This window comes from Drosophila sulfurigaster, chromosome 3, assembly GCF_023558435.1.
Source record: "Drosophila sulfurigaster albostrigata strain 15112-1811.04 chromosome 3, ASM2355843v2, whole genome shotgun sequence".
Taxonomy (NCBI): domain Eukaryota; kingdom Metazoa; phylum Arthropoda; class Insecta; order Diptera; family Drosophilidae; genus Drosophila; species Drosophila sulfurigaster.
Window position 1 is genome coordinate 24,873,882 of NC_084883.1, and position 27,080 is coordinate 24,900,961.

The 27,080-nt window shown below is 38.4% G+C and overlaps 10 protein-coding genes across 10 annotated transcripts; 9 read left to right on the forward strand and 1 right to left on the reverse strand.

Annotated features, from left to right (window-relative positions):
- Positions 1 to 2,642: 2,642 nt before the first annotated feature.
- On the reverse strand, positions 2,643 to 3,573 carry LOC133842744 (glutathione S-transferase 1). The gene has a single exon (XM_062275955.1). It carries the CDS (start codon positions 3,516 to 3,518, stop codon positions 2,808 to 2,810), a length of 711 nt encoding a protein of 236 aa, XP_062131939.1. The 5' UTR covers positions 3,519 to 3,573; the 3' UTR covers positions 2,643 to 2,807.
- A 680-nt stretch (positions 3,574 to 4,253) lies between these two features.
- Positions 4,254 to 5,207, forward strand: LOC133842747 (glutathione S-transferase 1-like). Its single transcript, XM_062275958.1, has one exon. It carries the CDS (start codon positions 4,369 to 4,371, stop codon positions 5,035 to 5,037), a length of 669 nt encoding a protein of 222 aa, XP_062131942.1. The 5' UTR covers positions 4,254 to 4,368; the 3' UTR covers positions 5,038 to 5,207.
- Positions 5,208 to 5,588: 381 nt separating this feature from the next.
- On the forward strand, positions 5,589 to 6,334 carry LOC133842745 (glutathione S-transferase 1-like). Its single transcript, XM_062275956.1, has one exon. It carries the CDS (start codon positions 5,635 to 5,637, stop codon positions 6,301 to 6,303), a length of 669 nt encoding a protein of 222 aa, XP_062131940.1. The 5' UTR covers positions 5,589 to 5,634; the 3' UTR covers positions 6,304 to 6,334.
- Positions 6,335 to 7,099: 765 nt separating this feature from the next.
- On the forward strand, positions 7,100 to 8,009 carry LOC133841182 (glutathione S-transferase 1-like). Its single transcript, XM_062273518.1, has one exon. The coding sequence runs from the start codon at positions 7,305 to 7,307 to the stop codon at positions 7,971 to 7,973; it is 669 nt and encodes a 222-aa protein (XP_062129502.1). The 5' UTR covers positions 7,100 to 7,304; the 3' UTR covers positions 7,974 to 8,009.
- Positions 8,010 to 8,564: 555 nt separating this feature from the next.
- Positions 8,565 to 9,325, forward strand: LOC133841187 (glutathione S-transferase 1-like). The gene has a single exon (XM_062273524.1). The coding sequence runs from the start codon at positions 8,620 to 8,622 to the stop codon at positions 9,277 to 9,279; it is 660 nt and encodes a 219-aa protein (XP_062129508.1). The 5' UTR covers positions 8,565 to 8,619; the 3' UTR covers positions 9,280 to 9,325.
- Positions 9,326 to 9,750: 425 nt separating this feature from the next.
- Positions 9,751 to 10,539, forward strand: LOC133841183 (glutathione S-transferase 1-like). Its single transcript, XM_062273520.1, has one exon. The coding sequence runs from the start codon at positions 9,789 to 9,791 to the stop codon at positions 10,452 to 10,454; it is 666 nt and encodes a 221-aa protein (XP_062129504.1). The 5' UTR covers positions 9,751 to 9,788; the 3' UTR covers positions 10,455 to 10,539.
- A 443-nt stretch (positions 10,540 to 10,982) lies between these two features.
- On the forward strand, positions 10,983 to 11,734 carry LOC133841186 (glutathione S-transferase 1-like). Its single transcript, XM_062273523.1, has one exon. It carries the CDS (start codon positions 11,023 to 11,025, stop codon positions 11,686 to 11,688), a length of 666 nt encoding a protein of 221 aa, XP_062129507.1. The 5' UTR covers positions 10,983 to 11,022; the 3' UTR covers positions 11,689 to 11,734.
- A 435-nt stretch (positions 11,735 to 12,169) lies between these two features.
- On the forward strand, positions 12,170 to 13,029 carry LOC133841184 (glutathione S-transferase 1-like). The gene has a single exon (XM_062273521.1). The coding sequence runs from the start codon at positions 12,209 to 12,211 to the stop codon at positions 12,872 to 12,874; it is 666 nt and encodes a 221-aa protein (XP_062129505.1). The 5' UTR covers positions 12,170 to 12,208; the 3' UTR covers positions 12,875 to 13,029.
- Positions 13,030 to 13,299: 270 nt separating this feature from the next.
- On the forward strand, positions 13,300 to 14,054 carry LOC133841185 (glutathione S-transferase 1-like). Its single transcript, XM_062273522.1, has one exon. The coding sequence runs from the start codon at positions 13,350 to 13,352 to the stop codon at positions 14,013 to 14,015; it is 666 nt and encodes a 221-aa protein (XP_062129506.1). The 5' UTR covers positions 13,300 to 13,349; the 3' UTR covers positions 14,016 to 14,054.
- A 369-nt stretch (positions 14,055 to 14,423) lies between these two features.
- Positions 14,424 to 15,260, forward strand: LOC133841181 (glutathione S-transferase 1-like). Its single transcript, XM_062273517.1, has one exon. It carries the CDS (start codon positions 14,477 to 14,479, stop codon positions 15,143 to 15,145), a length of 669 nt encoding a protein of 222 aa, XP_062129501.1. The 5' UTR covers positions 14,424 to 14,476; the 3' UTR covers positions 15,146 to 15,260.
- The last annotated feature ends 11,820 nt before the right edge of the window (positions 15,261 to 27,080 follow it).

Genomic DNA, 27,080 nt, shown 5'->3' on the forward strand with positions numbered 1-27,080 from the left:
CGTGATATTGTATCGAAGAAAAGCCAAAACAGAGCAAAACCATTAATTAAAAAAAAAACAACTATTAATTCAATTCATTTTATTTTATAGTCTTTATGTTTTTGGTATATATTCCTCTATTATCCTGTCATTGTAATCATTTACATCACATATAATGTGATATAAATCTGATGATGGATAAAAAAGTCACCTTAAATATAAAAAAAAAACAATAATTATTTTTCAATCAAATAATATACACCAGTCAAAATAAATGGTATTTTATAATAAATAAAACTTTGTTAATTGTATATATTATTAATTTAATGAAATCAGCCTGTTACATTTTAAGTGCAAGGTACTTTTATTTTTAGACCAAAAAATCTATTAATTACTTTTTCACATTGCCGGTATGGTGATTTTGTCGGTATAAAGATAGAACCCTGTGGCCTAATAGAGTTCACCGTATCTAAGGATAATCATTTAATAATTCAATAGATTGATAGACTATAATACTAATAATATGTTAATAATTACTGTAGCAAATCACAGCCAAAAGGCAGGTGAAGATCAGGAACACAACAGTGGTTGTTTTCATTCCTCGTTTGTTTTAAAAAATACTTTGATTATGAAGTGCTTCTTGAAACCTTATATACTTGCGTTGCAAGTAGCTTTAATGCGGTTTCGATCAATCGTCACGAGTCATATGTCATTCGATGTAGCAGAAATAAATGTATTTTTAATATGTTTGCCATATTTAAGTTTAACATATTAAAAATAAATCACAAGGCTTTAAAATTATTTCTATAATTATATTCGTCTACATTTTTTTTGTATTATTATTGAAATTACAATATTTTTTTAAATTAAAATTGCTTTTAATTACTGTTTAAGCTCTCTAAGCTTTCAACAACAACGAATTCTTAATTAATAGCTTAAACGACTTGCAGTGTTTGCTAAAAATGAAAATCAAGTACAAACATTTTCTGCCAAAATCTGCTTAGCATTTTAATAAAACTTATGCTGGACTTTTCTCTTTCATTCCTTGTGATGGTTATTTTTACTTTGCACCAAATCTGAATAGTGCTTCAGTGGGATTAAAGTCCGCATTTAAGCTGCTTTCCATGGACTTTGCACAAAAACTGCGCAAGGCAAAAGAATTTCAAGGGGATGCCTAAAAGTATGCTACGATAAATTGATACACAAAAAAACGCTAAAAGTAAAATGCTGAAGAAGAAGAAAAAAAAGACACACCATTAAAGCAAATGCACCAAGGCAAAGCATAGAACTAGCTGAGGGTGTGGGCGTGGATGGGGGCGGTGGGTGGTGGTACGGGGCGTGGCATAGGGCGAGACGACAGCGTCGACATCCAAAGTAAAAGTTGAAATTAAACCAATTAGTTTGCTGTTGCTGTCGCTTCTGCTGCTGCTGCTGCTTCTGCTTCTGCTTCTACTTCTACTTCTGCTGCTGTTGTCGTTGCCGTTGACGTTGGTGCATAAAGATGGCAGGCAAGGGGATAACTTCGGTGTGTTGTGACAGTGTGAGGACATAGGGTTGGCGCTAGATTTGAGGGTTGAAGCTGAAAGCGCTGGCAGGCAGAAGGCAGCAGGGAGCAGGGAGGCAGCAGGTATTTAGACAGGTTCCTTGCCATTTTAAGAGAGTGTTTTACACGACGCGTCGTCCTGCCAGCTTCGAACTCTTGACTCCCAAGAACTCCGCTGCCTGACGGCGTCATAAATTAATTATGATTTAACAACTTTCGCATGCACGACACGGCAGCAAAACTTTTGCGCTTTTCATTTCGTCCTGTCCTGCCCTGTCCTGCCCTGTCCTGCTGCGATGCCATTTTTTATTTTTATTTTTTTTGCGTTCGTTCGCTCTCTCGCCCTTTTTTTTGCTTCCCTTTCTATCTGCTTGCAGTCGAGCAAGAAAATTTTTAATTTTAATGAGCGCAAAAAGTTTTAAAGTTTTTCAAACATAATTATACCCTGGACAGCCTGCAGTGAATTGGGTAGGTTGATGTGAAAAGATAAAAAACGTTACCAAATAAAGAATTAAATTATATAAAAACATTTTTTAAATAAAAAAATATATAATATAAGATTTATCTGGATCTGATAATCAGATAAATATATGACTAATTGCAATTAAAAAATAATTTTTAAAATGTTGTGAAAAAAATAACAAATTAAGCTTTCAAATTAAACTAAAAAAACTATTTGTTGGATAACAAATTATTAAAAAAATCTACATATGAATGCAATGATGATTCTAAAAGTATACAAACTAATAATGTACTATATTTAATTTCATAAAATTTCAGGATTAATAGGTGAAAGTTCCTTATAAAGTCCGATTAAAAAACATTAATAAAAATCCATTTTAAAAGTGTGGAAGCTCAACAAGAAATAATAATAAAATAGTATAAAGTACTATTTGATAATACAATAATGATAAGATAGTATAAAGTACTAATTAATTTCGTCTTAAGAAGCTTTAAAAACATCTAAAATAAATTTTAAATTTAAATTATCTTTTAATTTTAACTCTACATCAAAATATATATATAATTATACCCCTAGTGTCCCTAAACTGTCAGATCTTCATTTAAAACTTGTGCAACTTGTCGCTACCCAATTACTTTTTACAGAGTATTTCATAGTCGAGCAGCGTGTGCAAAGCAAAGCAGTGATTAGTTCAGGAGCTGTGGGGTTTGTTGCTACGAGCCAGACAACCAAATACTTTCGTGCATGAGCTTTATTGAAATGCAAAAAAAAAATAAAAATGAAAATAAAAAAAGCAAAGCTAATTGGCTTCATTAGTTGACTTTACTGTTTGCCCGCACCGCTTTTAATGTCGGCAAACGCCTTCTGCCAGAGCTTGTCGAACTGCTTGGGCAGCTTGGCACGCACACGCTCCGCCACAAGGCTAGCGCCCTTCAAATTGGCCTCTTCGTAGTAGGGCAACGCTGAGATTCGGGACAGCCAGGCGCTCAATTCGGGATACTTTACGGGATCCACGGGTGCAAAGCTGAGATGCAAAGTGCTCAGTGTGGCCACAATGCTAAAGTCAGCAATGGTCAACTGATCACCAGCAATGTACGCATGTCCAGCTAAGAAACGCTCAAGCAAAGCGTAAATCTCTTGCAGCTTCTCCAGCGGCAGCTCAGTGACATTCTCGCGGAAAAGCAGATGCTTCAGCTGCTTCCACTGGACGTAGAGCACACCTGACTCAAAGTGCAGCCGCTGATCGACAATGGCACGCTGCAGAGCCTCCCGTGGATACAATGCATCATCGTCCTTGCCATACTTGTGCACCAGATAACCGGCAATGGCATGCGAGTCCCAAATGCAGGCATCGCCATCCTCCAGCAATGGCACCGTATGCTGTGGATTCTTCCTCACGTAATCCTCTTTCAGCTGCTCGCCAGCCGTCACATCAATGTGCCGGAACTCAAAGTCCAGCTCCAAGGCGCGCAGAGTCAGCAGCACAGCACGCACTGGTCCACTTGATTCGGTTCCATAAAGCACAAGTACCATTCTCTAAGGATCTCCACTTAACACACTTGAAAGCGGATTTACAACTGAATGTGCGGTCGAAAATTTAGTGCAGTCAACGCTGATTTAAAGCATTCAGATTAGATAAGATTAGATACTCGGACTACTGTGGAAGAAAAGAAAAAACAAACGAGGACGTCATAATGCTGCAAGTTTTAGTTTTTGCTTGATTGTTTATTAATACTACAGCTAGAGATAACATAACTAAGTCTGCCAACGATTCGTATCTTTAGGTGCGTCAATATTTGCTCAGAGCTTCCAAGGCATGTGTCATGAGTACGATTAAAATCGTATGTACTATATGTTTACCGTTAGTCGAGCTACCTTTAACAGTGCTGAGTACAGCAACCAATAAAGAAATTGTACTTTGCGTGTGCCAAATGCATAAATAATTTACGTCCATAAATTAAAGAATCGAGTAGGAGGTACCCTGTATTTAAGTGTGATAAGGGGTAGCTTGATGTTGTACAAATTTAAATACTTTATCAAATTTATACACACATTTACTTTCATAGCTATTATTTATTTATTAGGCGCACAATTATAAAGCATATTCCCAGCTAAAGTCTCACACACCCGTTTTAAAACTCGCGTCGAACATGCTAATTTTGTTGACAATAGTGCGCCTCGCCTTTGACCATCGATTTGTTCTCGGACCAGACCCTAATGACGGTCACCTAAATGCCTCATTTTTGTTTCGGACTTACGTGTCCCTTCTACGCAGCAGGCTCAGGTTCCCATGCTCATGCCACGCCCTCCTGGCCATTGGCTATAAAAGGTCCCAGTTGCCAGGCCTCGCCTTCAGTAACAGTTCGCAATTACCAGCAGAAATATGAGCAAGATTACGCTTTATGGCCTGGAGGCTAGTCCACCAACTCGATCCTGTTTGCTAGTCCTTAAGGCACTGGAGTTGCCCTACGATTTTGTGCAAGTCAATCTACTAGCCGGCGAGCAATTGCAGCCCGAGTTTCTGCAAAAGAATCCACAGCATACAGTGCCCGTAGTGGAGGATGACGATGCCTGCATCTGGGATTCACATGCCATTCTCGCTTATCTTGTGGGTAAATATGGAACAACCGATGCACTATATCCCAAGGATTACGCCCAAAGTGCCATTGTGGATCAACGTCTTCATTACGATTCGGGCACAATGTTCACCTGCACCTTGCGAGCATTAACCCGACCGATTCTCTTCTTGGGCGAAACGGTGATTGTGCAATCAAAGATTGATGCAGTTGTCGAAGTCTACGATTCGGTGGAGACTTTCCTGGGAGATAACGATTACGTCGCAGGTCCAGAACTAACCATAGCTGACTTTAGCTATATCACCACCATCTGCAGTCTGATGGTCTTTGTGGAGCCGGATGCAAGCAAGTATCCAAAGATTAACGCCTGGCTGGAGCGCATGAAGGAATTGCCCTACTATGAGGAAGCGAATGGAGTTGGAGCGGCTCAATTTGAGGCTATGCTTAAATCGAAGAACTTTACAATTGAAGCTTAAGAGCTAGAAATGTTCTAGAAGTGGACATTACATATTCAGTTGTTGTCTCTTCATTGATAATTTATGGTGAAATACAAAGCGAAGAGCCGAAAATAGTGCTGTGTAATGTTTCCTCTCTTTGAACAAACATTTAGCAAGCCCCAAGCAAAGAGAGCACTAAAAAGCTCTCTCACAGAGAGAGTGTAGATAATATACACAGTGGTCAACTAGATAGCCGCTCTCTCACACTAAGCGTCAAGCACTTGTAGAGCAAAACAAGCAAACGGTAAACAAACACACAACAACACACAGTCACACCAAGTATAAATATTCTCTACTTTTTACTTTTGCATGTTTAATAATATAATTGCTTTTGAATTGAAATTTAATGTGTTTTAATAAATTCCCTAGCGAGCGCCACTCTGAACTTGTTAAAAACTCATTATTGTTATTCTTTCCCACACTTTGGTATAGTGTGCAGCTGATTCACAATTAAGCTCTCTCTTCAAAAAGTTGCCTGCTCTCTCTCTATTTCTCGCAAACCAATTCCTTATAATGTTTTTTTTGCCGGCTTATGCATTCAGTATACGTTTATCGTTCACATAACAAACTAGCAACATGGGCAAGCTTATATTCAGCGGTTTCGATGCCAGTCCTCCATGTCGCGCCGTCAAATTGACCTTGGCCGCCCTTCAGCTGCCTTACGAGTATGTCATCGTAAATCCTTTGACCAAAGATCAACACTCGCCGGAATACTTAAAGAAGAATCCACAACACACTATTCCAATGCTAGAGGATGATGGAAAATACATTGCCGACTCGCACGCCATTTCAGCTTATTTGGCAAAGAAATATGGCAAAGACAGTTCGCTGTATCCCTCGGATGTCTTTCAAAGTGCCATCGTGGATCAACGTCTCCACTACGACTCCAGCACGCTCTTTACCAGCACTTTGATGTCCATCACCAAGCCACTTATCTTCCAGGGAAAAACTGAAATTGAAAAGTCCAAAATTGCTGCCATAGCAGAGGCCTACGATTTAATCGAGACTTTCCTGGGTGACAACGATTACGTAGCCGGTCCAGAGCTAACCATAGCTGACTTCAGTTTCATCACCACCATTTGTGTACTCATGATTTTCCTCGTGCCGGATTCCAGCAAGTATCCAAAACTCAATGCCTGGTTGAAGCGCATCAAAGAGTTGCCCTACTACGAAGAGGCCAGTGGCGTTGGAGCCACTCAATTAGAATCTCTGATTAAATCAAAGAACTTTACTATTGAAGCTTAAATAAATATTGTTGAACAATCTCGTATTTTAATCACTGGCATTTACTTTTGGCTTCTCTTTAATATGCTCATTTATGGCAAAACACGCAAACAATTTTTTCATAAAGCATACAAAATAACGCTGTGTCATGACGATACAGCAAAAACAAGTTCTCTTTAGTCATAACAACGACAAACATTTTACTGTGTTAAACAAAAATACCAGCAGAGATCAGAGCAAAAGCTTTGCGCAAAGAGAGAGTGACACAAAGAGCAGATAATAAATAGTTTCACGTGTAGAGAAATATCCAACTGGAAGCATAGAGCTGATTAAGCTTTCCACGTTTCTGACCTATCTCCGTTACTTGACTCCGTTCTCAAATAATAACAAACAATGTTCTGGTAGAATGGGTTGACTACTAAATACTCTGTAAAAAATGTAAAGTACTTATTAATTATTTATTTTTATCCAAATATGTCAATACACAAAATAAGGTTAAAAAGTTAGTTCTATTTTTTGTTGGGAATTTCTTAAATTGTACGAAAATAAAGAGTATTTCATTAGCTACAAAAATAGAGCTAATAAAATGTTTTTAAAACATATATAGTAAATATGCTTTAAAACTCTTTTTTTACGTATGATTTTGGTAATTTCAGGTTTGAAAATATGTATATACATATTTATATAGAAATATGGACAAGATTTGTATGTATTCTGAAAAAGCGAACAAATTGATCAAATGTTTCGACTCATTATAGAGATCAAACCCAAAATGAGTAGCTAGTATCACATAGTCAAGTACACTCGACTATAGTTAACACTATCATTTTCATTTATTTTCCACACACTTGTTATCAGCAATTATTTCACCATTCAAAAACTGCAGTAATTAAGCCGCAATCTTCTGGCAGATTCCAAGCACGTGTAAGTCCGCCGAGCTTATAAAAAACAGGCAGATATAAAAGACCCGCAACCGCGGGCTTTCCAAGTCAGTTAACATCTTTTAATACAGAGTTAACATCATGACTAAAATAATTCTTTACGGCTTCGATATCAGTCCTCCAAGTCGAGCAGTTAAACTAACTTTGGCCGCCCTTCAGCTGCCCTACGAATATGTGATTGTGAATACATTCAAGAAAGAACAAAACTCACCAGAATACCTAAAGAAGAATCCACAACATACTGTCCCAACGCTGGAGGATAATGGAAAATACATTTCCGACTCACACGCCATTTCAGCCTATTTGGTAAAGAAATATGGCAAAGACAGTTCGCTGTATCCCTCGGATGTATTTCAAAGTGCCATCGTGGATCAACGTCTCCATTACGACTCCAGCACGCTCTTTACTAGCATTTGGTTTGGCATCACCAAACCACTCGTCCTCGCAGGAAAAACCCAGATTGAAAAGGCTAAAATTGCTGAGCTTGTTGAGGCCTACGATTTGTTAGAGACTTTTCTGGCCAGCAACAATTATATAGCCGGACCTGATCTAACCATAGCTGACTTTAGCATTGTCACCACCATCTCGGCTTTGATGTTATTGCTTATGCCGGATTCTAGCAAGTATCCGAAACTCAACGCCTGGTTAAAGCGCATTCAAGAGTTGCCCTACTACAAAGAAGCCACTGGAGCTGGGGCGGATGAGTTAGAATCTTTGCTTAAATCGACAAACTTTACTATTGAATCTTAAATAAATATAGTTGAATAATCTAGAATTATAATCACACATTTACTTGTATTCTCTTATGGTGAAATACGCAAACAATTAGTGCAGTGTCATGACAACATAAACAATTTTAGTCAACGACAAACATTTTATTCGATATTTGTATAGATTAAAATGTCTGGCAAAAAATACAAATAGACGCGCAGACACTCATACGAACTTTGCTGATCGCAAATCTATGAACATTATGTATTTTCATATTTCATTTTTTAGATTAGAAAATGAAATTAGAAGAAATTAAATGTATTTTCAAACATAATATAATATACGATTTTTTAGAGAAAAAATTATGTATTTGTTACGAATTTTGTACAAGAAGAAAGCTGAAATGTTTGCCTGATTACTATACACATTTTATAATGATAAAATAAAGCATTCTACTTCTGCCTGTGCTTCAAGCTTTCGCATTAAACTATAATACCCCCTACGACACAATTTCTATGAGTATAATATATACAGCTAACACTTTGTGCTTTGATTAGATCAAGTTTCAATGTCTCTCTTAACTATCTACATGCTCTTTAATGCCAACAAACACTATATAAGGTATAATAACACTGTTGTGGCTGGGATACATCATTTAACGTTCGCCTAGCAAACCAGCAGCAACATGGGAAAACTTATTCTATACGGTTTCGATCCCAGCATTCCCGTGCGTCCAGTTAAACTAACGCTGGCCGCCCTCCAGTTGCCCTACGAATTTGTGGAGGTGAATGTGTTCAGTCAGCAGCAAATGTCAGAGGAGTATCTCAAGAAGAATCCACAACACACAATTCCCATGCTCGAGGATGATGGAGCATGTATCTGGGACTCTCATGCTATCATGTGTTATTTGGTTAGCAAGTACGGTAAGGACGACTCGCTGTATCCCAAAGATCTGCTGAAACGTGCTATTGTCAATCAACGCTTGTACTTTGAATCTGGCGTCGTCTTTGCCGATGCCATACGAAGAACAAATATGATGGCATTTTGTGGAACTCCTGTGACTAAAGATCGCATTGACGCCATTGTCGAGGTCTACAATCTAATGGAAGCTTTCCTCAAGGATCACGATTATATTGCAGGAGATACTTTAACGATTGCCGACTTTAGTCTTATCTCTCCAATTAGTTCCCTTGTGGGCTATGTTAAAATTGACGCAGCCAAGTTTGCAAAACTTACAGCTTGGGTTAAGCGTATGGAAAAACTGCCTTACTACTCGGAAAACGCGGTTGGAGCTGAAATATTCTTAACTGCTTTAAAAAATACAAACTTTACAATTGAAGAATAAATTCTTTAGCAACCTAAATTACAGAATTATATAACTTATACTAAATTTTAATAAATGCATTGAATAAAATAATAATAATAATATACTTATATTATACTATATTTTCGCTTAGATACTAAAAGGAATGTTGTATTTAGAAATTTAGAAAATAGAAAATAATAAGTGAAATTTCCTTGAAGACAATCTTATCAGAAGAGTATGGAAAACTATTATCTACATATTTGGTACAAACACAAAAACAAACAAAAACTATTTTTACAGTTCATATCTCTCTTTTATCGTATATTGATAGACCTCTTAAACACAACACAGCTGATGAATGATGGATTGCATTACGTATGTTATTATTAAATTTCGCTAGCAAACATGAAATTTCTGCGTCCAATCTCTTATCGCCAAATTTGTTTCATGCTCTTAAATCTATGGATTCTCTTTAAAGAAGTCGCTATAAAAGACCCCCTGAATAGCGCTGGATTAGTCAGTCGCTGTTCACATAACAAAACATCAACATGGGCAAAATTACACTCTACGGTATCGAACCCAGTCCTCCAGTTCGTGCTGTCAAGTTGACACTCGCAGCTCTGGATCTCCCGTATGAGTTCGTTGTTATTGATCTAACCGTGAAGGAACAACTTTCGGAAGCATTTGTGAAGAAGAATCCCCAACATACGGTTCCAATGTTGGAGGATGACGATGCGATTATCTGGGATTCTCATGCCATTATCACCTATTTGGTTAGCAAGTACGGCAAGGACGATTCGCTGTATCCCAAGGATCTGCTGAAGCGTGCGGTGGTTGATCAACGTCTGCACTTTGAGTCCGGAGTCGTTTTCGCTAATGCTCTGCGTGCCATCACCAAGAATCTGTTCTTTTTTGGCATGAAGGTAATACCCAAGGAACGAATTCAGGCCATTGTTGAGGTCTACGACTTTGTCGAGACTTTCCTCAAAGGTCACGATTATGTTGCTGGAGATCACCTGACGGTCGCTGACTTCAGTCTTATCTCGTCTGTCGGCTCTCTGCCTGCATTTGTAGAAATTGATCCCGTCAAGTATGTGAATATAACAACATGGATCAAGCGTCTGGAGCAGTTGCCTTATTATTCCGTGAATGATGTTGGCAACAAGCAATTTATTGCGGCTGTTAAAGGAACCAATTTCAGTATTGAACAGTGATAAATTTTAAAAGCATTTAAAACTTCGGTGTAGCACTCAAAAACACAAAATTTACCATTGAAGATCAAGAAAATATTAAAATTAATGAAGAAATATAATGAAACGTCAATTTAATTTATTGTGTATACCATTATTGGGACTCCAAATGTATAATAATTCGATGAATCAAAATAAATTTTAGCATCAGTCAGATCTTAAAATCGATAAATTTTTTAAAAATATATTTAACAATTCTCGTATAATAATTATCTCATTTGAAAGATAGGTGTATTTTGATGAGCGCATTAATCTAATGAGCTTTCATTGACAGTATTAATATATACAGTCCATTTTAAATTCTCTTTCAAGCAATTTTTTATCAGATAGCTTCAATCGTCAGAATCGATCGTTTGCATTTTTACAACTTATTCCACTCGAAACATTTCTGAATGATACGCGCAAAATATCTTATCTCATTAAAAAGTTGTTGCTCTTAAGAAGTACGATTTTCTTCGGTAGTTATTGCTATAAAATACCTATCGCCAAGACCTTGATCAGTCAGTAACTGATCACACTCTAAAATATCAACATGGGCAAAATTACACTCTATGGTGCCGAACCCAGTCCTCCAGTTCGTGCTGTCAAGTTAACCCTGGCAGCTCTGGATCTCTCCTATGAGTTCGTTACTATTGATTTGATCGTCAAGGAACAGCTTTCGGAGTCATTCGTGAAGAAGAATCCCCAGCATACGGTGCCCATGTTGGAGGATGACGATGCGATTATCTGGGATTCTCATGCCATTATCACCTATTTGGTTAGCAAATATGACAAGGACGATTCGCTGTATCCCAAGGATCTGCTAAAGCGCGCTGTTGTTGATCAGCGTCTGCACTTTGAATCTGGCGTCGTGTTTGCTAATGTTTTGCGTGCTATCACCAGGAATCTGTTCTTCTTTGGCGTAAAGGTGATCCCCAAGGATCAAATTCAAGCTCTGATCGAGGTCTACGACTTTGTCGAGACTTTCCTTAAGGGACACGATTATGTAGCTGGGGATCAGTTGACGGTCGCTGACTTCAGTCTTATCTCGACTGTCGCCTCTCTGCCCGCATATGTGGAAATTGATCCCGTCAAGTATGTGAATATAACTGCATGGATCAAGCGTCTGGAGAAGCTGCCTTATTACTCTGTTAATGATGTTGGCAACAAGCAATTTATTGCGGCTGTTAAAGGAACAAATTTCAGCATTGAACAGTGAACAATATACAAATTTTGAATAATATTTAAAAAATACAAACTTGCCCGTCAAATAAATAATTATGAAACTGAATTATATTTTTAACAAAAAAAAAGTTAGTAAATATGTTAACACATCCTATCAACTTATGTTGTATATTATTTTGCACTGTATCTACAAATCGTAGATTATTTAAAAATAAATTTAAAAAAATAATAATCGTAGTTGAAAGATAAGTGAATAACACATGCATTAATCTTTTAAATTTTAATTAAGAGTGTTACTATTAATACATTTCAAATTCTCTTTCAAGCGTTTTAAAAATATTTGTTGAGTTCACGGCACTTTATTTATTAAAGCTTATTAAGAGAAGAAACATGAACTTCGATCGTTTGATTTTCTTACATTTCTTTACAGATAGAGTGAATTTAGTTATCTCTTGCTCTTAAATGTTACGATTCTCTTCGAAAGTTAACGCTATAAAAGACCTACGAGCAAGTGGTTGAACAGTCAGTAGCTGGTCACTTTTTAAAATATCAACATGGGTAAAATTACACTCTACGGCATTGATCCCAGTCCTCCATTCCGTGCTGTCAAATTGACTTTGGCCGCTTTGGAATTGCCTTATGAGTTCGTTCCGGTTAATGTGCTGGCAAAGGAACAGCTCTCCGAAGCATTCCTAAAGAAGAATCCCCAGCACACGGTGCCTATGCTAGAAGATGACGATGCAATTATCTGGGACTCTCATGCTATCATCACCTATTTGGTCAGTAAGTACGGCAAGGATGATTCACTGTATCCCAAGGATCTGCTGAAGCGTGCCGTCGTCGACCAACGTCTGCACTTTGAGTCTGGCGTCGTGTTCGCCAATGCTCTGCGTGCCATCACCAAGAGTGTGCTCTTCCTTGGCCAGAAGGTGATTCCTAAGGATAAGATTCAGACTGTTGTCGAGGTCTACGACTTTGTGGAGTCTTTCCTCAAAGGTCACGACTATGTTGCTGGCGATAAATTGACAGTCGCTGACTTCAGTCTTATCTCCTCTGTGAGCTCTCTGACTGCCTATCTGGAAATTGATGCCACCAAGTATCCGAACACAACTGCATGGATCAAGCGTCTGGAGCAGCTGCCTTATTACTCTGCTAATGACGTTGGCAACAAGCAATTCATTGGAGCGATTAAGGCCACAAACTTTACTATTGAACAGTAATCAATTAAAAAATGTTGAGTAGCATTTAAAAATACGAAGTTCACCGTAAAAATGAAAATAAATATAAAATTAATTTATATTTTTAAAATCTGAAGATTATGTAAAACTAAATTCATCCAAATAATAATTCTCATAATGGAACGTTTAGTGAATAACACATACTATACATTATTATTTTGAGCTTTCATTAAGAGTAAATTTAAAATTCTCTTTGAAGCGTAAGAAAATATTTGTTGAGTTCACAGAACAGTATTTATCAAAGCTCATCAATAGAAGAAACATGAACTTCGTTCGTTTCATTTTCTTACAAATTATTGCATTTGAAAGAATTCTTTAAAGTTAGACGTAAATCTACTTATCTCTTGAAAATTATGTTGCTCTTAAATGTTACGATTCTCTTCGAAATTAACGCTATAAAAGGCCTGCAATCAAGTGCTTGAAGAGTCAGTAGCTGGTCACTTTCTAAAATATCAACATGGGTAAAATTACACTCTACGGCATCGATCGCAGTCCTCCATTCCGCGCTGTCAAATTAACTTTGGCCGCTCTGGAATTGCCCTATGAGTTGGTGTCAGTTAATGTGGTGGCAAAGGAACATCTCTCCGAGGCATACGTGAAGAAGAATCCCCAACACACTATTCCCATGCTGGAGGACGGCGATGCGACTATCTGGGATTCTCATGCTATCATCACCTATTTGGTTAGCAAGTACGGCAAAGACGATTCTCTGTATCCCAAGGATCTGCTGAAGCGCGCTGTTGTCGATCAGCGTCTGCACTTTGAGTCTGGTGTCGTATTCGCCAATTCTCTACGTGCCATCACCAAGAGTGTGTTCTTCCTTGCCCAGAAGGTGATTCCTAAGGATAAGATTCAGACTGTTGTCGAGGTCTACGACTTTGTGGAGTCTTTCCTCAAAGGTCACGACTACATTGCTGGCGATAAATTGACGGTCGCTGACTTCAGTCTTATCTCCTCTGTGAGCTCTCTGACTGCCTATCTAGAAATTGATTCCGCCAAGTATCCGAACACAACTGCATGGATCAAGCGTCTGGAGCAGCTGCCTTATTACTCTGCGAATGATGTTGGCAAGAAGCAATTCATTGAAGCAATTAAAGCCACAAAGTTTACTATTGAACAGTAATCAAAAAATTACAAATTAAAGACAAATTTCTCTTAAGAATGTTTTAAAATAAAATGGAAGTTATCTGAAAAAGATTAAAAAGCAAAAGAAACTAATGCTCAATTAGAACATTCAGATTGTTTTTAGTCGTCAGATACGCTGTATTGATAGACAAACAATATTACCGATAGTGAACTCACAATACTAATATACTATATAGCGTATAAATATATAGCACTCACCTTTCCTTATCGCTCCAGTGTTTTTACATTGCGTTGCCTACGAGCTAAGTATAGTATCAACAACAGCAATTTCACCAAACACAGCCAAAATTGAACTTTACTCTTCTAGCAACTTCTAAGCTTTTCGAGCTCTCTTCGCTCTCTTTGCTTAATTGCTCTCTTGCACGCAGCCAGTTATAAAAGCCGCAGAGTCGCTTGCTTCGTCAGTCAGTTAACAGCTTTCAATACAACACTAACAACATGGGTAAATTAACGTTTTACGGCTTCGATCCCAGTCCGCCATGTCGTGCGGTCAAACTTACATTGGCTGCCCTTCAGCTGCCCTACGATTATGTCGTGTTGGTTCCCAACTCCAAGGACGAAAAGTTGGAGGAGCTTCTTAAGAAGAAGAATCCACAACACACTGTTCCCATGTTGGAGGATGACGATGCGATTATCTGGGATTCACATGCCATCATCACTTATTTAGTGAGCAAGTACGGCAAGGACGATTCGCTGTATCCGAAGGATCTGCTGAAGCGTGCGGTGGTTGATCAGCGTCTGCACTTCGAAAACGGAGTCGTGTTTATCAGCACTCTGCGGGCCATCACCCGGCTGGTACTTTTCATGGGTCAGAAGGAGGTGCCCAAGGAGCGCATCGATGCTTTCATCGAGGTCTATGACTTTATGGAAGCCTTCCTGAAGGACAATGATTATGTGGCTGGCAATCAACTAACTGTTGCTGACTTTAGTTTGATTTCCACCATCAGCTCATCGCAAGCTTATGTTGAGATTGAGTCCAGCAAGTGGCCAAGGTTAAGTGCGTGGGTTAAGCGCATGGAAGAACTGCCCTATTATTCGGAAAATTCTAATGGGGCTAAACTCTTTATCGCAAAAGTTAAGACGGCAACTTTTACGGTAGCAGCTTGAAAAAATATTATTGTAATTTATTAATAACATTTGTGTAATTTGTAATGACTTAAAAACGTATTCTTATAATTTATTAATAGCATCCAAAAAAAAATACATAAAATTATCATTTTAATCAAGACTGTTTTGAACAAGTTTTTGATGAAATTTTCTCAAAGCTTTCCAGCCGGTTTATTTTTTTTGTATACATTCCAACCGATAAAAACAAAAGCGCAATAATGTACGCCACTGCTGTCTCTTAATTTCCTACACCTTTGCGGCGCGTATATGTATATAATTACATTGCGTCTTATGAACTTATGCACTAGAGGTCTGCATGAATACAGTCAAAACAGCATTTGGTACTCTCACTCAAAGTTCTGACTGACTGAGTGAGACATTGTGTAAAACGGATTTGGCAAATGTGGCGAAGGCATGAGTAGAAAATTTAGCGTATCCGAACGGCGAAGCAATGCAAGAATGAGTTTCGCGACCGAGTACTCGGTTAGTTGTACGCCGCATTGGCGATGTCAAATTTTTTGCGTGTTTGTACAATAAATCACTAAATACAAAATAATCCAGGTAAGCGGTCGAAGATGAGAAAATAGGATCGCCATATCATCGTTCTATCTGTCGGGAGCAGCAGACAGCGCATGTTAATGCAATGCTGTGACAGCGTTATGGAGCCCAACAGTTACAATTAAAACGGACGCGATCAGATGCTATGGTTTCTGGCCTCGGGGACACAGACGATTCTGTTGAAGGATGCACGGTCAATGTTTGTATGGGCTCTTGCATCACCGACTACTCGGTCAACTTTCAAGCTGTTGTGGCATCGACAATCACCAACAGCCAACCGAACTTTGCTATTGACATCGACGGTTGGGCAATTCCATCCAACATTCAGCCAGCTGATCCAGCCTTCAATCGTCCGCAGCGCGTGGACCTGCTGATTGGTGCAAGTCTATTCTACGGCTTGTTATGTGACGGACAAGTTGACCTTGGAGATGGATTGCCTATCCTTCAGAAGACCCGCCTTGGTTGGATCGTTGCTGGTGGTGGAGATAGCAGACAGCAGACAGCATTGATGGCAGCGGAAAAGGTTTCTGATGATAGTGACGAACAGCAGCAATGCCAACGGATGGGACTCGCCAATGGTGTACAGTGCATGTCCAAGCAGATGGACAAGTTGAGCTGTCAGGAGAAGTCACCGACAAAGCTTGCCGAGACAAATGCCGTGCTGCAGCAGATGCAGCGCAGTTACGAAGAGCTGCAACACCAGTTGCACGACAGGGATGTGGAATGGACGCAGCGTCAGCAGGAGTTGGAGCATCTTTTGCGTCACAAGCAGGACCAGCTGAATGCCGCCGAGCAGCAAGTGCTGCAGCTGCAGACACGCATTTGCGATCAGGAAGCGCTGGAGCGGATAAAGGAGCTAGGCAAGGAGCTGCAATCGCTGCGCACCAGCACCGAGATGAAGGAGCGTGATCTGCGCGATCGTCTGGCGTTGTTCCAGGATGAGGTCAGCGCGATGCGCACTTCGTCGCAGCGTCGCAGTCCCAGCAACCACGGCAATAGCAATGATATGGAGAGTTTGCTCTGTGTGCTGGAGCTGAAACAGGCCGATATCCCGGCACTGTCCAAACAGAACGCAGAGCTGCAGCGTGAGAACGACGAGCAGCGCAGTTGGAGCAATCGTGTCACTCAGCTGCAGCAGGTCTTTTGGACTAGATGGCGGGAGGAGTATCTGACTCTTCTCCAGTTAAAGACGACGTGTGGCAGCACCCGGAGAGCCATAAACAAACTCTGTCTACTGCCCCTGAAGGATGATGTTGAAAGATAGGCTTTCAACGGCGATAGTATGTCGGGAGCAGCAGACAGCGCATGTTAATGCAATGTTGTTACAGCGTCTGCCAGCAGCGCTGCATCTGCCGGCAGCGCTGTATGCTCTATGTTAGCGATCGCTTGCAGGTCGATCGGCTAATTACCTTGGACTCTTGTTTTGACTCTTGAATTGTTACTCTGTTGTATATCGTGTCGGTGGCGAAGCTTGAAAGTGTTCGAGTCACAGCCAAAACATAAGTGGTTACATATATGTACATATGTACCACAGCAATAAACATTTAATTTGAATTCGCGTGTTTTATTTATAAACAATATTCTTGCGAATAAAAGTTACTAAAAAAGCTTAGTAGCTCAACAAATAATATTATGTTACAATAAACCATCACAAAAAATAAAATATTTAATACTCACGCATTTTTATTTTTCTTCTTCTAATAACAACTTTAAAAAAAGCACATCTTTATCTGACGCAGACATTTTTGCGAATAAGTTCGCTGCGATTTATTCGCTCTGGTTTGAGAGATGTTTAAAGCTCTTAAGCTACAACTGCTTAAGCAAAAAAAATTTGAGGGACACTTTCACAAAATATTTAAAGACCAGTTCACGGCACGCTGGTAAACCGTGGATTTGGGCGAATGCAATGGAGAGGTTTCGCCCATATATGTCTTCATCAAATGGAAGTGAAGGAAGACAATGCGAACCAGCAGTTTCATTGACGGATGAGGACAGCACCGATGGCTTTATCCCAAGGGCGACGTCCTCCGTTAGGGTGAATATCGGGGCTCAGACGAGTTAGATATCTTGTTTTTGGCGCATGCGGAAGCAATTAGAAAATTTGGCCCTAGGAGACAGGCGATAATTAAATTGAAAATCGCCAAATTGATAATGGAGGAGGAAATGGCGATGCTCGATAAAAATTCACCCAATTAGTCTCTCTATTTCGAAGTTTCTGCATCAATAATATATATGTACATAATAATACAATATAATATATAATAATAATAATAATAAATAAAAAAAATTTAGTCTGAGGAGACAGGCGGACAAATCAAATTCAAAATAGCAAAACTGACTATGTAGGCAGAAATGGCGATTCTTGAGAAAAATTCGCCCAGTTACTCCACCAATAGCATTCCATCACAATTTACATTTGATAACAACACTTAAAATATAAATTTTAGCTCAGAAGATTTAAGTGCCTACCCGAAACATATTGTATTTCTATAAGAGGAAGAAACAATACAAATTTCCCCCAGCCCTCTGCCGGCTGACGGATGAGTCCTTATCAACAACATACTAGAACCACTTGAGAATTGCAACAGACGAATAAGTAAATTTTACTATTTACGTTTTTAATTTATGTAAACAAACCTGGAATTATGCCATACAAATTTGTAATTGGAGAACGAAATATTGCATTCTTTTAAACTGATCATGCCAATAACATAAACAAGTTAGAAAGCTACAGTCGAGTGTGCTCGACTGTGAGATACCCGCTACCCATTTTGAATAAAAGCAAAATATTGCGGTATTATTTTTAAAAATATACCGAAAATACCACAAAAATACTAAAATATACCAAATGGTATACATGAGATATCGATATAGTACAATATTCAAAATATACCATAGACGGCACAATGTACCAGATTGTAAAGTTTTTCTTTAATACCTTCCACAATTTTTATCTGATCGCAATCAAATTTTCAGGACTCACAAATACTATAGTTATTATTGCGTACACCAGCTCTAGCTTTTAAATTACGCTTGTTATTCGATTTTTTGATTTTCGAGGGCGAGAGGAGGCGTGGCAAAAATTTGAAACAAACTTGATCTGAGAATTATAGCTCTATCTACTATAGTCTCTGAGATCTAGGTGTTCATACGGACGAACGGACAGACAACGAAACGAACAGACAGACATCGCTATATCGTCTCGGCTGTTGACGCTGATCAAAAATATATATACTTTATAGGGTCGGAGATGCCTCCTTCTATCCGTTACATACATTTCCTGTCGGCACAAAATTATAATACTCTTCTACCCTATGGGTAGCGGGTATGAAAACAAACACGCAACAAATTTGACATCGCCAATGCGGCGCACAACTAACCGAGTACTCGGTACTCGGTACTCATTCTTGCATTGCTTCGCCGTTCGGATACGGTAAATTTTCTACTCATGCCTTCACCACATTTGCCAAATCCGTTTTACACAATGTCTCACTCAGTCAGTCAGAAGTTCTGACTCAGAACTTTGAGTAAGAGTACCAAATGCTGCTTTGACTGCATTCATGCAGACCTCTAGTGCTTACGTTTATAAGACGCAATGTAATTATATATTCCCGCCGCTACCGCTGCGATTTATTTGCTGTGGTGTGAGAGATAATTAAATCTCTTGATGCACAAGAATCAAACAGTATAAGCAGAAAAATTCAGACGCGACAGTAGTTTCGACAGTAGTCGCGGCTGCGACATACATATAGCGACTTGCAGAATCGAAAGCAGCAGCAAAGAAAAATCAAAAATTTTCAAACAGCGACTGCTGCTGCTGGCGACTTGCAGAAGTCGAGCAGTCGCTGCTGCTTCGACTTGCGTTGCCTCGCAAAAGCAGCAGCAAAGCAAAATCAAAATTTTTTACACGGCGTCTGCTGCTGCTGCTTATTCGCTTTTCGTCGGCGATCGTTTTCTGCTTTTGCTTCGACTGCGACTTCTGATTTGTTCAGAAGCAGAAGCAGAAGCAACTGTTCATTTTAAGAAGTCGCTCGCAGTCGAAGCAGTGAAAAGCAAAAATATTGCGACTTCTGCTACTTCGACTGCAGTTTTTTAAACACTGATTTTTTCAATTATTTTCATTGCATCAATTATTATATTAATTTCTATAGTAGTAATAATTTTAGCTTCAATTTTATCTATCTTTTAAATGTGTATTCGATCCAAAATATTCTTCTCGACTACCTTTTTTTCTTCGATTTTTTTAATTACAATTATTTTTTTAATGTTTCATGTAGAAATTGCCTTAATTCTCCCAATAATTTTAATTTTTAAATTTTCTAACATTTTCATTTGAAGCTTAACTTCAATTATTTTTATTTTAATTTTATTAGTAGGACTTTATCATGAATGAAATCAAGGTATATTAAATTGATCAAATTAATTAGGGTTGTAGTTAATTATAACATTTGATTTGCATTCAAAAAGTATTGAATTTTCAATCTACCTTATAGTTGAATATGAAGCGATTAATTGCAATTAGTTTCGACCTAATCTTAGGTCAATTTACCCTTATTCTTTTAATTGAAGCCAAAATAATTAGGAAGTATGGTATTGCAGTAAAAGCTTCTGACTTTTTTATTTTAAATTTCATTTTTACTTATACATATTTATATAGTTTAATTAAAACCTTACATTTTTATTGTAAAAATAAAATTAATTTAATTCAGTGTCATACTCTAAATATAAGCTATTTGAATAAAAAAAATAATAAAAACAAAAAAATGTAAACAAGGGAAAAAGTGAAACTGCGTACTGAATGCGTACAAAAACAATTGGAGGAGAAAAATTAATATGGAGCGACTGATCGAGCTAGTAGAAAAAAATAAAATATTGTATGATTCGGAGCACCCCGAGTATAAAAACAATAGCAAAAGGAACGAGATATGGGACGAAAATGTAAACAAGGGAAAAAGTGAAGCTGCGTACTGAATGCGTACAAAAACAATTGGAGGAGAAAAATTAATATGGAGCGACTGATCGAGCTTTAAGAAAAAAATAAAATATTGTATGATTCGGCGCACCCCGACTTCAAAAACAATATAAAAAGGAACCAGATATGGGACCAAATTGGATTGGAGCTGGGAGAAAGTGGTAATTATATTGTTTTATCAAATTAAGTTCATTTTTTGTACAATGAAACAGTTCATACATATATTTTATGGCTGTGTTCAATTGTACTAAAACTGTCTCCAGTTGCAAGGAATCTGTGAAATGAAAATTAATTAGTTTTTTTATTTTTAGGAAATGGAAGAATTTGAGGGACAGGTTCGGAAAATCTTTGAAGCCCAGTTCACGGCACGCTGGTAAGCCGTGGATTTGGGCGAATAGGATGGAGTGGTTACGTCCATATACATATGTGTTCAACATATAATAGTGAAGAAAGAGAAGAAGGCGAACCAGAACCAGAAGCTGAAGCACTTTCGTTGGTGTTAACCGACCTTCGCGGTTTGACGCGTTTTTCTTGCTGCGCTGCACAGTAAATTTGGCATACAAAGTGAGCAATTGCCAGTTAGCAAAGTGCGGTTAACTGCTAACAATGGAAAACTCGATGAACGAGCAAGCGACTACTGTCGAAAATCGCGCGCGGTGCAAGCCTATTCTACGGCTTGTTATGTGACGGACAGATTGACCTTGGAGATGGATTGCCTATCCTTCAGAAGACCCGCCTTGGTTGGATCGTTGCTGGTGGTGGAGATAGCAGACAGCAGACAGCATTGATGGCAGCGGAAAAGGTTTCTGATGATAGTGACGAACAGCAGCAATGCCAACGGATGGGACTCGCCAATGGTGTACAGTGCATGTCCAAGCAGATGGACAAGTTGAGCTGTCAGGAGAAGTCACCGACAACGCTTGCCGAGACAAATGCCGTGCTGCAGCAGATGCAGCGCAGTTACGAAGAGCTGCAACACCAGTTGCACGACAGGGATGTGGAATGGACGCAGCGTCAGCAGGAGTTGGAGCATCTTTTGCGTCACAAGCAGGACCAGCTGAATGCCGCCGAGCAGCAAGTGCTGCAGCTGCAGACACGCATTTGCGATCAGGAAGCGCTGGAGCGGATAAAGGAGCTAGGCAAGGAGCTGCAATCGCTGCGCACCAGCACCGAGATGAAGGAGCGTGATCTGCGCGATCGTCTGGCGTTGTTCCAGGATGAGGTCAGCGCGATGCGCACTTCGTCGCAGCGTCGCAGTCCCAGCAACCACGGCAATAGCAATGATATGGAGAGTTTGCTCTGTGTGCTGGAGCTGAAACAGGCCGATATCCCGGCACTGTCCAAACAGAACGCAGAGCTGCAGCGTGAGAACGACGAGCAGCGCAGTTGGAGCAATCGTGTCACTCAGCTGCAGCAGGTCTTTTGGACTAGATGGCGGGAGGAGTATCTGACTCTTCTCCAGTTAAAGACGACGTGTGGCAGCACCCGGAGAGCCATAAACAACAGAGTTTGTTTACTACTGCCCCTGAAGGATGATGTTGAAAGATAGGCTTTCAACGGCGATAGTATGTCGGGAGCAGTAGACAGCGCATGTTAATGCAATGTTGTTACAGCGTCTGCCAGCAGCGCTGCATCTGCCGGCAGCGCTGTATGCTCTATGTTAGCGATCGCTTGCAGGTCGATCGGCTAATTACCTTGGACTCTTGTTTTGACTCTTGAATTGTTACTCTGTTGTATATCGTGTCGGTGGCAAAGCTTGAAAGTGTTCGTGTCACAGCCAAAACATAAGTGGTTACAACAAAATGTGAAAAATAATCCAACACTCAAAAACAGTTCAAAGCCATTGGATGTTAATATACATACAGCTGTGATCTTTGAAATAGCAGTGCGACAGAGAAAAGACTATGTAACCGTTTTTTTTTGGTTATTCCTTTTTGTTAGTTGATCGCTAGCACATTGTTTTTGTAAAATGAAGCATAAAGATAAGAAAACAGCAAAAACCCCGTTAGATTTGATCAGTTATTCTGAAATTTTGATATTTTTACCCAAGTGCACCACTTTTGGGCTGAACATTAGAATAGCATTTTTTTCTTTTCTTCCACTAAAAAAGCCGAAATTGTTTTTAATTTTATGAAAAGTGAGTTTAATTTGGTTTATTATTGTAGTTTATGCGACAATACACTATAACTATAAAAAAAATTTAATTTTAGTGTGTAAAGGACCTAACTGGTCCAATGTAGAGAAGAGGTCCTTTCTTGAGCTTAGGAAGGAGCAAAATTGTATAAAAAAGTTCTGTGTCGCCTAAAAGTGAAGCTGCATACTGAATGCGTACAAAAACAATTGGAGAAAAGTAAACATGGAGCGACTTATCGAGTTAGTAGAACAAAATAAAATATTGTATGATTCGGAGCACCCCGAGTATAAAAACAATAGTAAAAGGAACGAGATATGGGACGAAAATGTAAACAAGGGAAAAAGTGAAGCTGCATACTGAATGCGTACAAAAGAAAAATTAATATGGAGCGACTAATCGAGCTTTTAGAAAAAAACAAAATATTGTATGATTCGGCGCACCCCGACTTCAAAAACAATATAAAAAGGAACCAGATATGGGACCAAATTGGATTGGAGCTGGGAGAAAGTGGTAATTATATTGTTTTATCAAATTAAGTTCATTTTTTGTACAATGAAACAGTTCATACATATATTTTATGGCTGTGTTCAATTGTACTAAAACTGTCTCCAGTTGCAAGGAATCTGTGAAATGAAAATTAATTATTTTTTTATATTTTTAGGAAATGAAATTAAAAAAATGGAGAAATATGAGGGACACATTTGCAAAATATGTGAAGACCGCTGGAAAACCGTGGATTTGGGCTGACGCAATGGAGCGGTTTCGCCCATATATGTCTCAGTCAAATGGAAGTGAACCAAGAGAATGCGAACCTGCAGTTTCGCTGTCGGATGAGGAGGTTAGCGCCGATGGGTTTATCCCAAGGGCGACGTCCTCCGTCACATCCCTGACTCAATATCGGGGCTCAGATGAGTTGGACATGTTGTTTTTGGCGCATGCGGAAGCAGTGCGAAAATTTGGCCCTAGGAGACAGGCGATAATCAAATTTAAAATCGCCAAACTGTTAATGGAGGAGGAATTGGCGGATCTCGAAGAAACATCGCAGAATTAGTCTCTCAATAATAATAATAATAATAAAAATAATAAAAATAATAATAATAATTATAATATTATGTTACAATAAACAATCATAAAAAATAAAGAATTTAATACTCACGCATTTTTCATTTTCTTCTTCTAATAACAACGTTAAAAAAAAACACATCTTTATCTGACGCAGACATTTTTGCGAATAAGTTCGCCGCGGTTTATTCGCGCCGCTGCCGCTGCGATTTATTCGCTCTGGTTTGAGAGATGCTTAAAGCTCTTAAGCTACAACTGCTTAAGCAAAAAAAATTTGAGGGACACTTTCACAAAATATTTGAAGACCAGTTCACGGCACGCTGGTAAACCGTGGATTTGGGCGAATGCAATGGAGAGGTTTCGCCCATATATGTCTTCATCAAATGGAAGTGAAGGAAGACAATGCGAACCAGCAGTTTCATTGACGGATGAGGACAGCACCGATGGCTTTATCCCAAGGGCGACGTCCTCCGTTAGGGATATAACTCAATATCGGGGCTCAGACGAGTTATATATGTTGTTTTTGGCGCATGCGGAAGCAATTAGAAAATTTGGCCCTAGGAGACAGGCGATAATTAAATTGAAAATCGCCAAATTGATAATGGAGGAGGAAATGGCGATGCTCGATGAAAATTCACCCAATTAGTCTCTATTTCGAAGTTTCTGCATCAATAATATATATGTACATAATAATAATATAATATATAATAATAATAATAATAAAATAAAAAAATTTAGTCTGAGGAGACAGGCGCACAAATCAAATTCAAAATAGCAAAACTGATTATGGAGGCAGAAATGGAGATTCTTGAGAAAAATTCACCCAGTTACTCCACCAATAGCATTCCATCACAATTTACATTTGATAACAACACTTCAAATATAAATTTTAGCTCAGATGATTTAAGTGCCTACCCGAAACATATTGTATTTCTATAAGAGGAAGAAACAATACAAATTTCCCCCAGCCCTCTGCCGGCTGACGGATGAGTCGTTATCAACAACATACTAGAACCACTTGAGAATTGCAACAGACGAATAAGTAAATTTTACTATTTACGTTTTTAATTTATGTAAACAAACCTGGAATTATGCCATACAAATTTGTAATTGGAGAACGAAATATTGCATTCTTTTAAACTGATCATGCCAATAACATAAACAAGTTAGAAAGCTACAGTCGAGTGTGCTCGACTGTGAGATACCCGCTACCCATTTTGAATAAAAGCAAAATATTGCGGTATTATTTTTAAAAATATACCGAAAATACCACAAGAATACTAAAAATATACCAAATGGTATACATGAGATATCGATACAGTACATACCATAGACGTGCCGTCTATGTACCAGATTGTACAAAAATACAAAAGTATTTCTTAATACCTTCCACAATTTTTATCTGATCGCAATCAAATTTTCAGGACTCACAAATACTATAGTTATTATTGTGTACACCAGCTCTAGCTTTTAAATTACGCTTGTTATTCGATTTTTTGATTTTCGAGGGCGAGAGGGGGCGTGGCAAAAATTTGAAACAAACTTGATCTGAGAATTATAGCTCTTTGACATCGCCAATGCGGCGCACAACTAACCGAGTACTCGGTCGCGAAACTCATTCTTGCATTGCTTCGCCGTTCGGATACGGTAAATTTTCTACTCATGCCTTCACCACATTTGCCAAATCCGTTTTACACAATGTCTCACTCAGTCAGTCAGAACTTTGAGTAAGAGTACCAAATGCTGCTTTGACTGCATTCATGCAGACCTCTAGTGCATACGTTTATAAGACGCAATGTAATTATATATTCCCGCCGCTACTGCTGCGATTTATTTGCTGTGGTGTGAGAGATAATGAAATCTCTTGATGCACAAGAATCAAACAGTATAAGCAGAAAATTTCAGACGCGACAGTAGTTTCGACAGTAGTCGCAACCGCGACATACATATAGCGACTTGCAGAATCGAAAGCAGCAGCAAAGAAAAATCAAAAATTTTCAAACAGCGACTGCTGCTGCTGGCGACTTGCAGAAGTCGAGCAGTCGCTGCTGCTTCGACTTGCGTTGCCTCGCAAAAGCAGCAGCAAAGCAAAATCAAAATTTTTTACACGGCGTCTGCTGCTGCTGCTTATTCGCTTTTCGTCGGCGATCGTTTTCTGCTTTTGCTTCGACTGCGACTTCTGATTTGTTCAGAAGCAGAAGCAGAAGCAACTGTTCATTTTAAGAAGTCGCTCGCAGTCGAAGCAGTGAAAAGCAAAAATATTGCGACTTCTGCTACTTCGACTGCAGTTTTTTAAACACTGATTTTTTCAATTATTTTTATTGCATCAATTATTATATTCATTTCAATAGTTGTGATAACTTTAGCTTCAATTTTATCTATCTTTTAAATGTGTATTCGATCCAAAATATTCTTCTCGACTACCTTTTTCTCTTCGATTTTTTAATTACAATTATTTTTTTAATTTTCGATGTAGAAATTGCCCTAATTCTTCCAATAATTTTAATTTTTAAATTTTCTAACATTTTCATTTGAAGCTTAACTTCAATTATTTTTATTTTAATTTTATTAGTAGGACTTTATCATGAATGAAATCAAGGTATATTAAATTGATCAAATTAATTAGGGTTGTAGTTAATTATAACATTTGATTTGCATTCAAAAAGTATTGAATTTTCAATCTACCTTATAAATGAATATGAAGCGATGAATTGCAATTAGTTTCGACCTAATCTTAGGTAAATTTACCCTTATTCTTTTAATTGAAGCCAAAATAGAGGCTTATCACTCTTAGTGCTAGAATTGAGAATAGTCTCCAATTAGGAAGTATGGTATTGCAGTAAAAGCTTCTGACTTTTTTATTTTAAATTCCATTTTTACTTATACATATTTATATAGTTTAATTAAAACCTTATATTTTTATTGTAAAAATAAAATTAATTTAATTCAGTGTCATACTCTAAATATAAGCTATTTGAAAAAAAATAATAAAACAAAAAATGTAAACAAGGGAAAAAGTGAAGCTGCATACTGAATGCGTACAAAAACAATTGGAGGAGAAAAATGAATATGGAGCGACTGATCGAGCTAGTAGAAAAAAATAAAATATTGTATGATTCGGCGCACCCCGACTTCAAAAACAATATAAAAAGGAACCAGATATGGGACCAAATTGGATTGGAGCTGGCATAAAGTGGTAATTATATTGT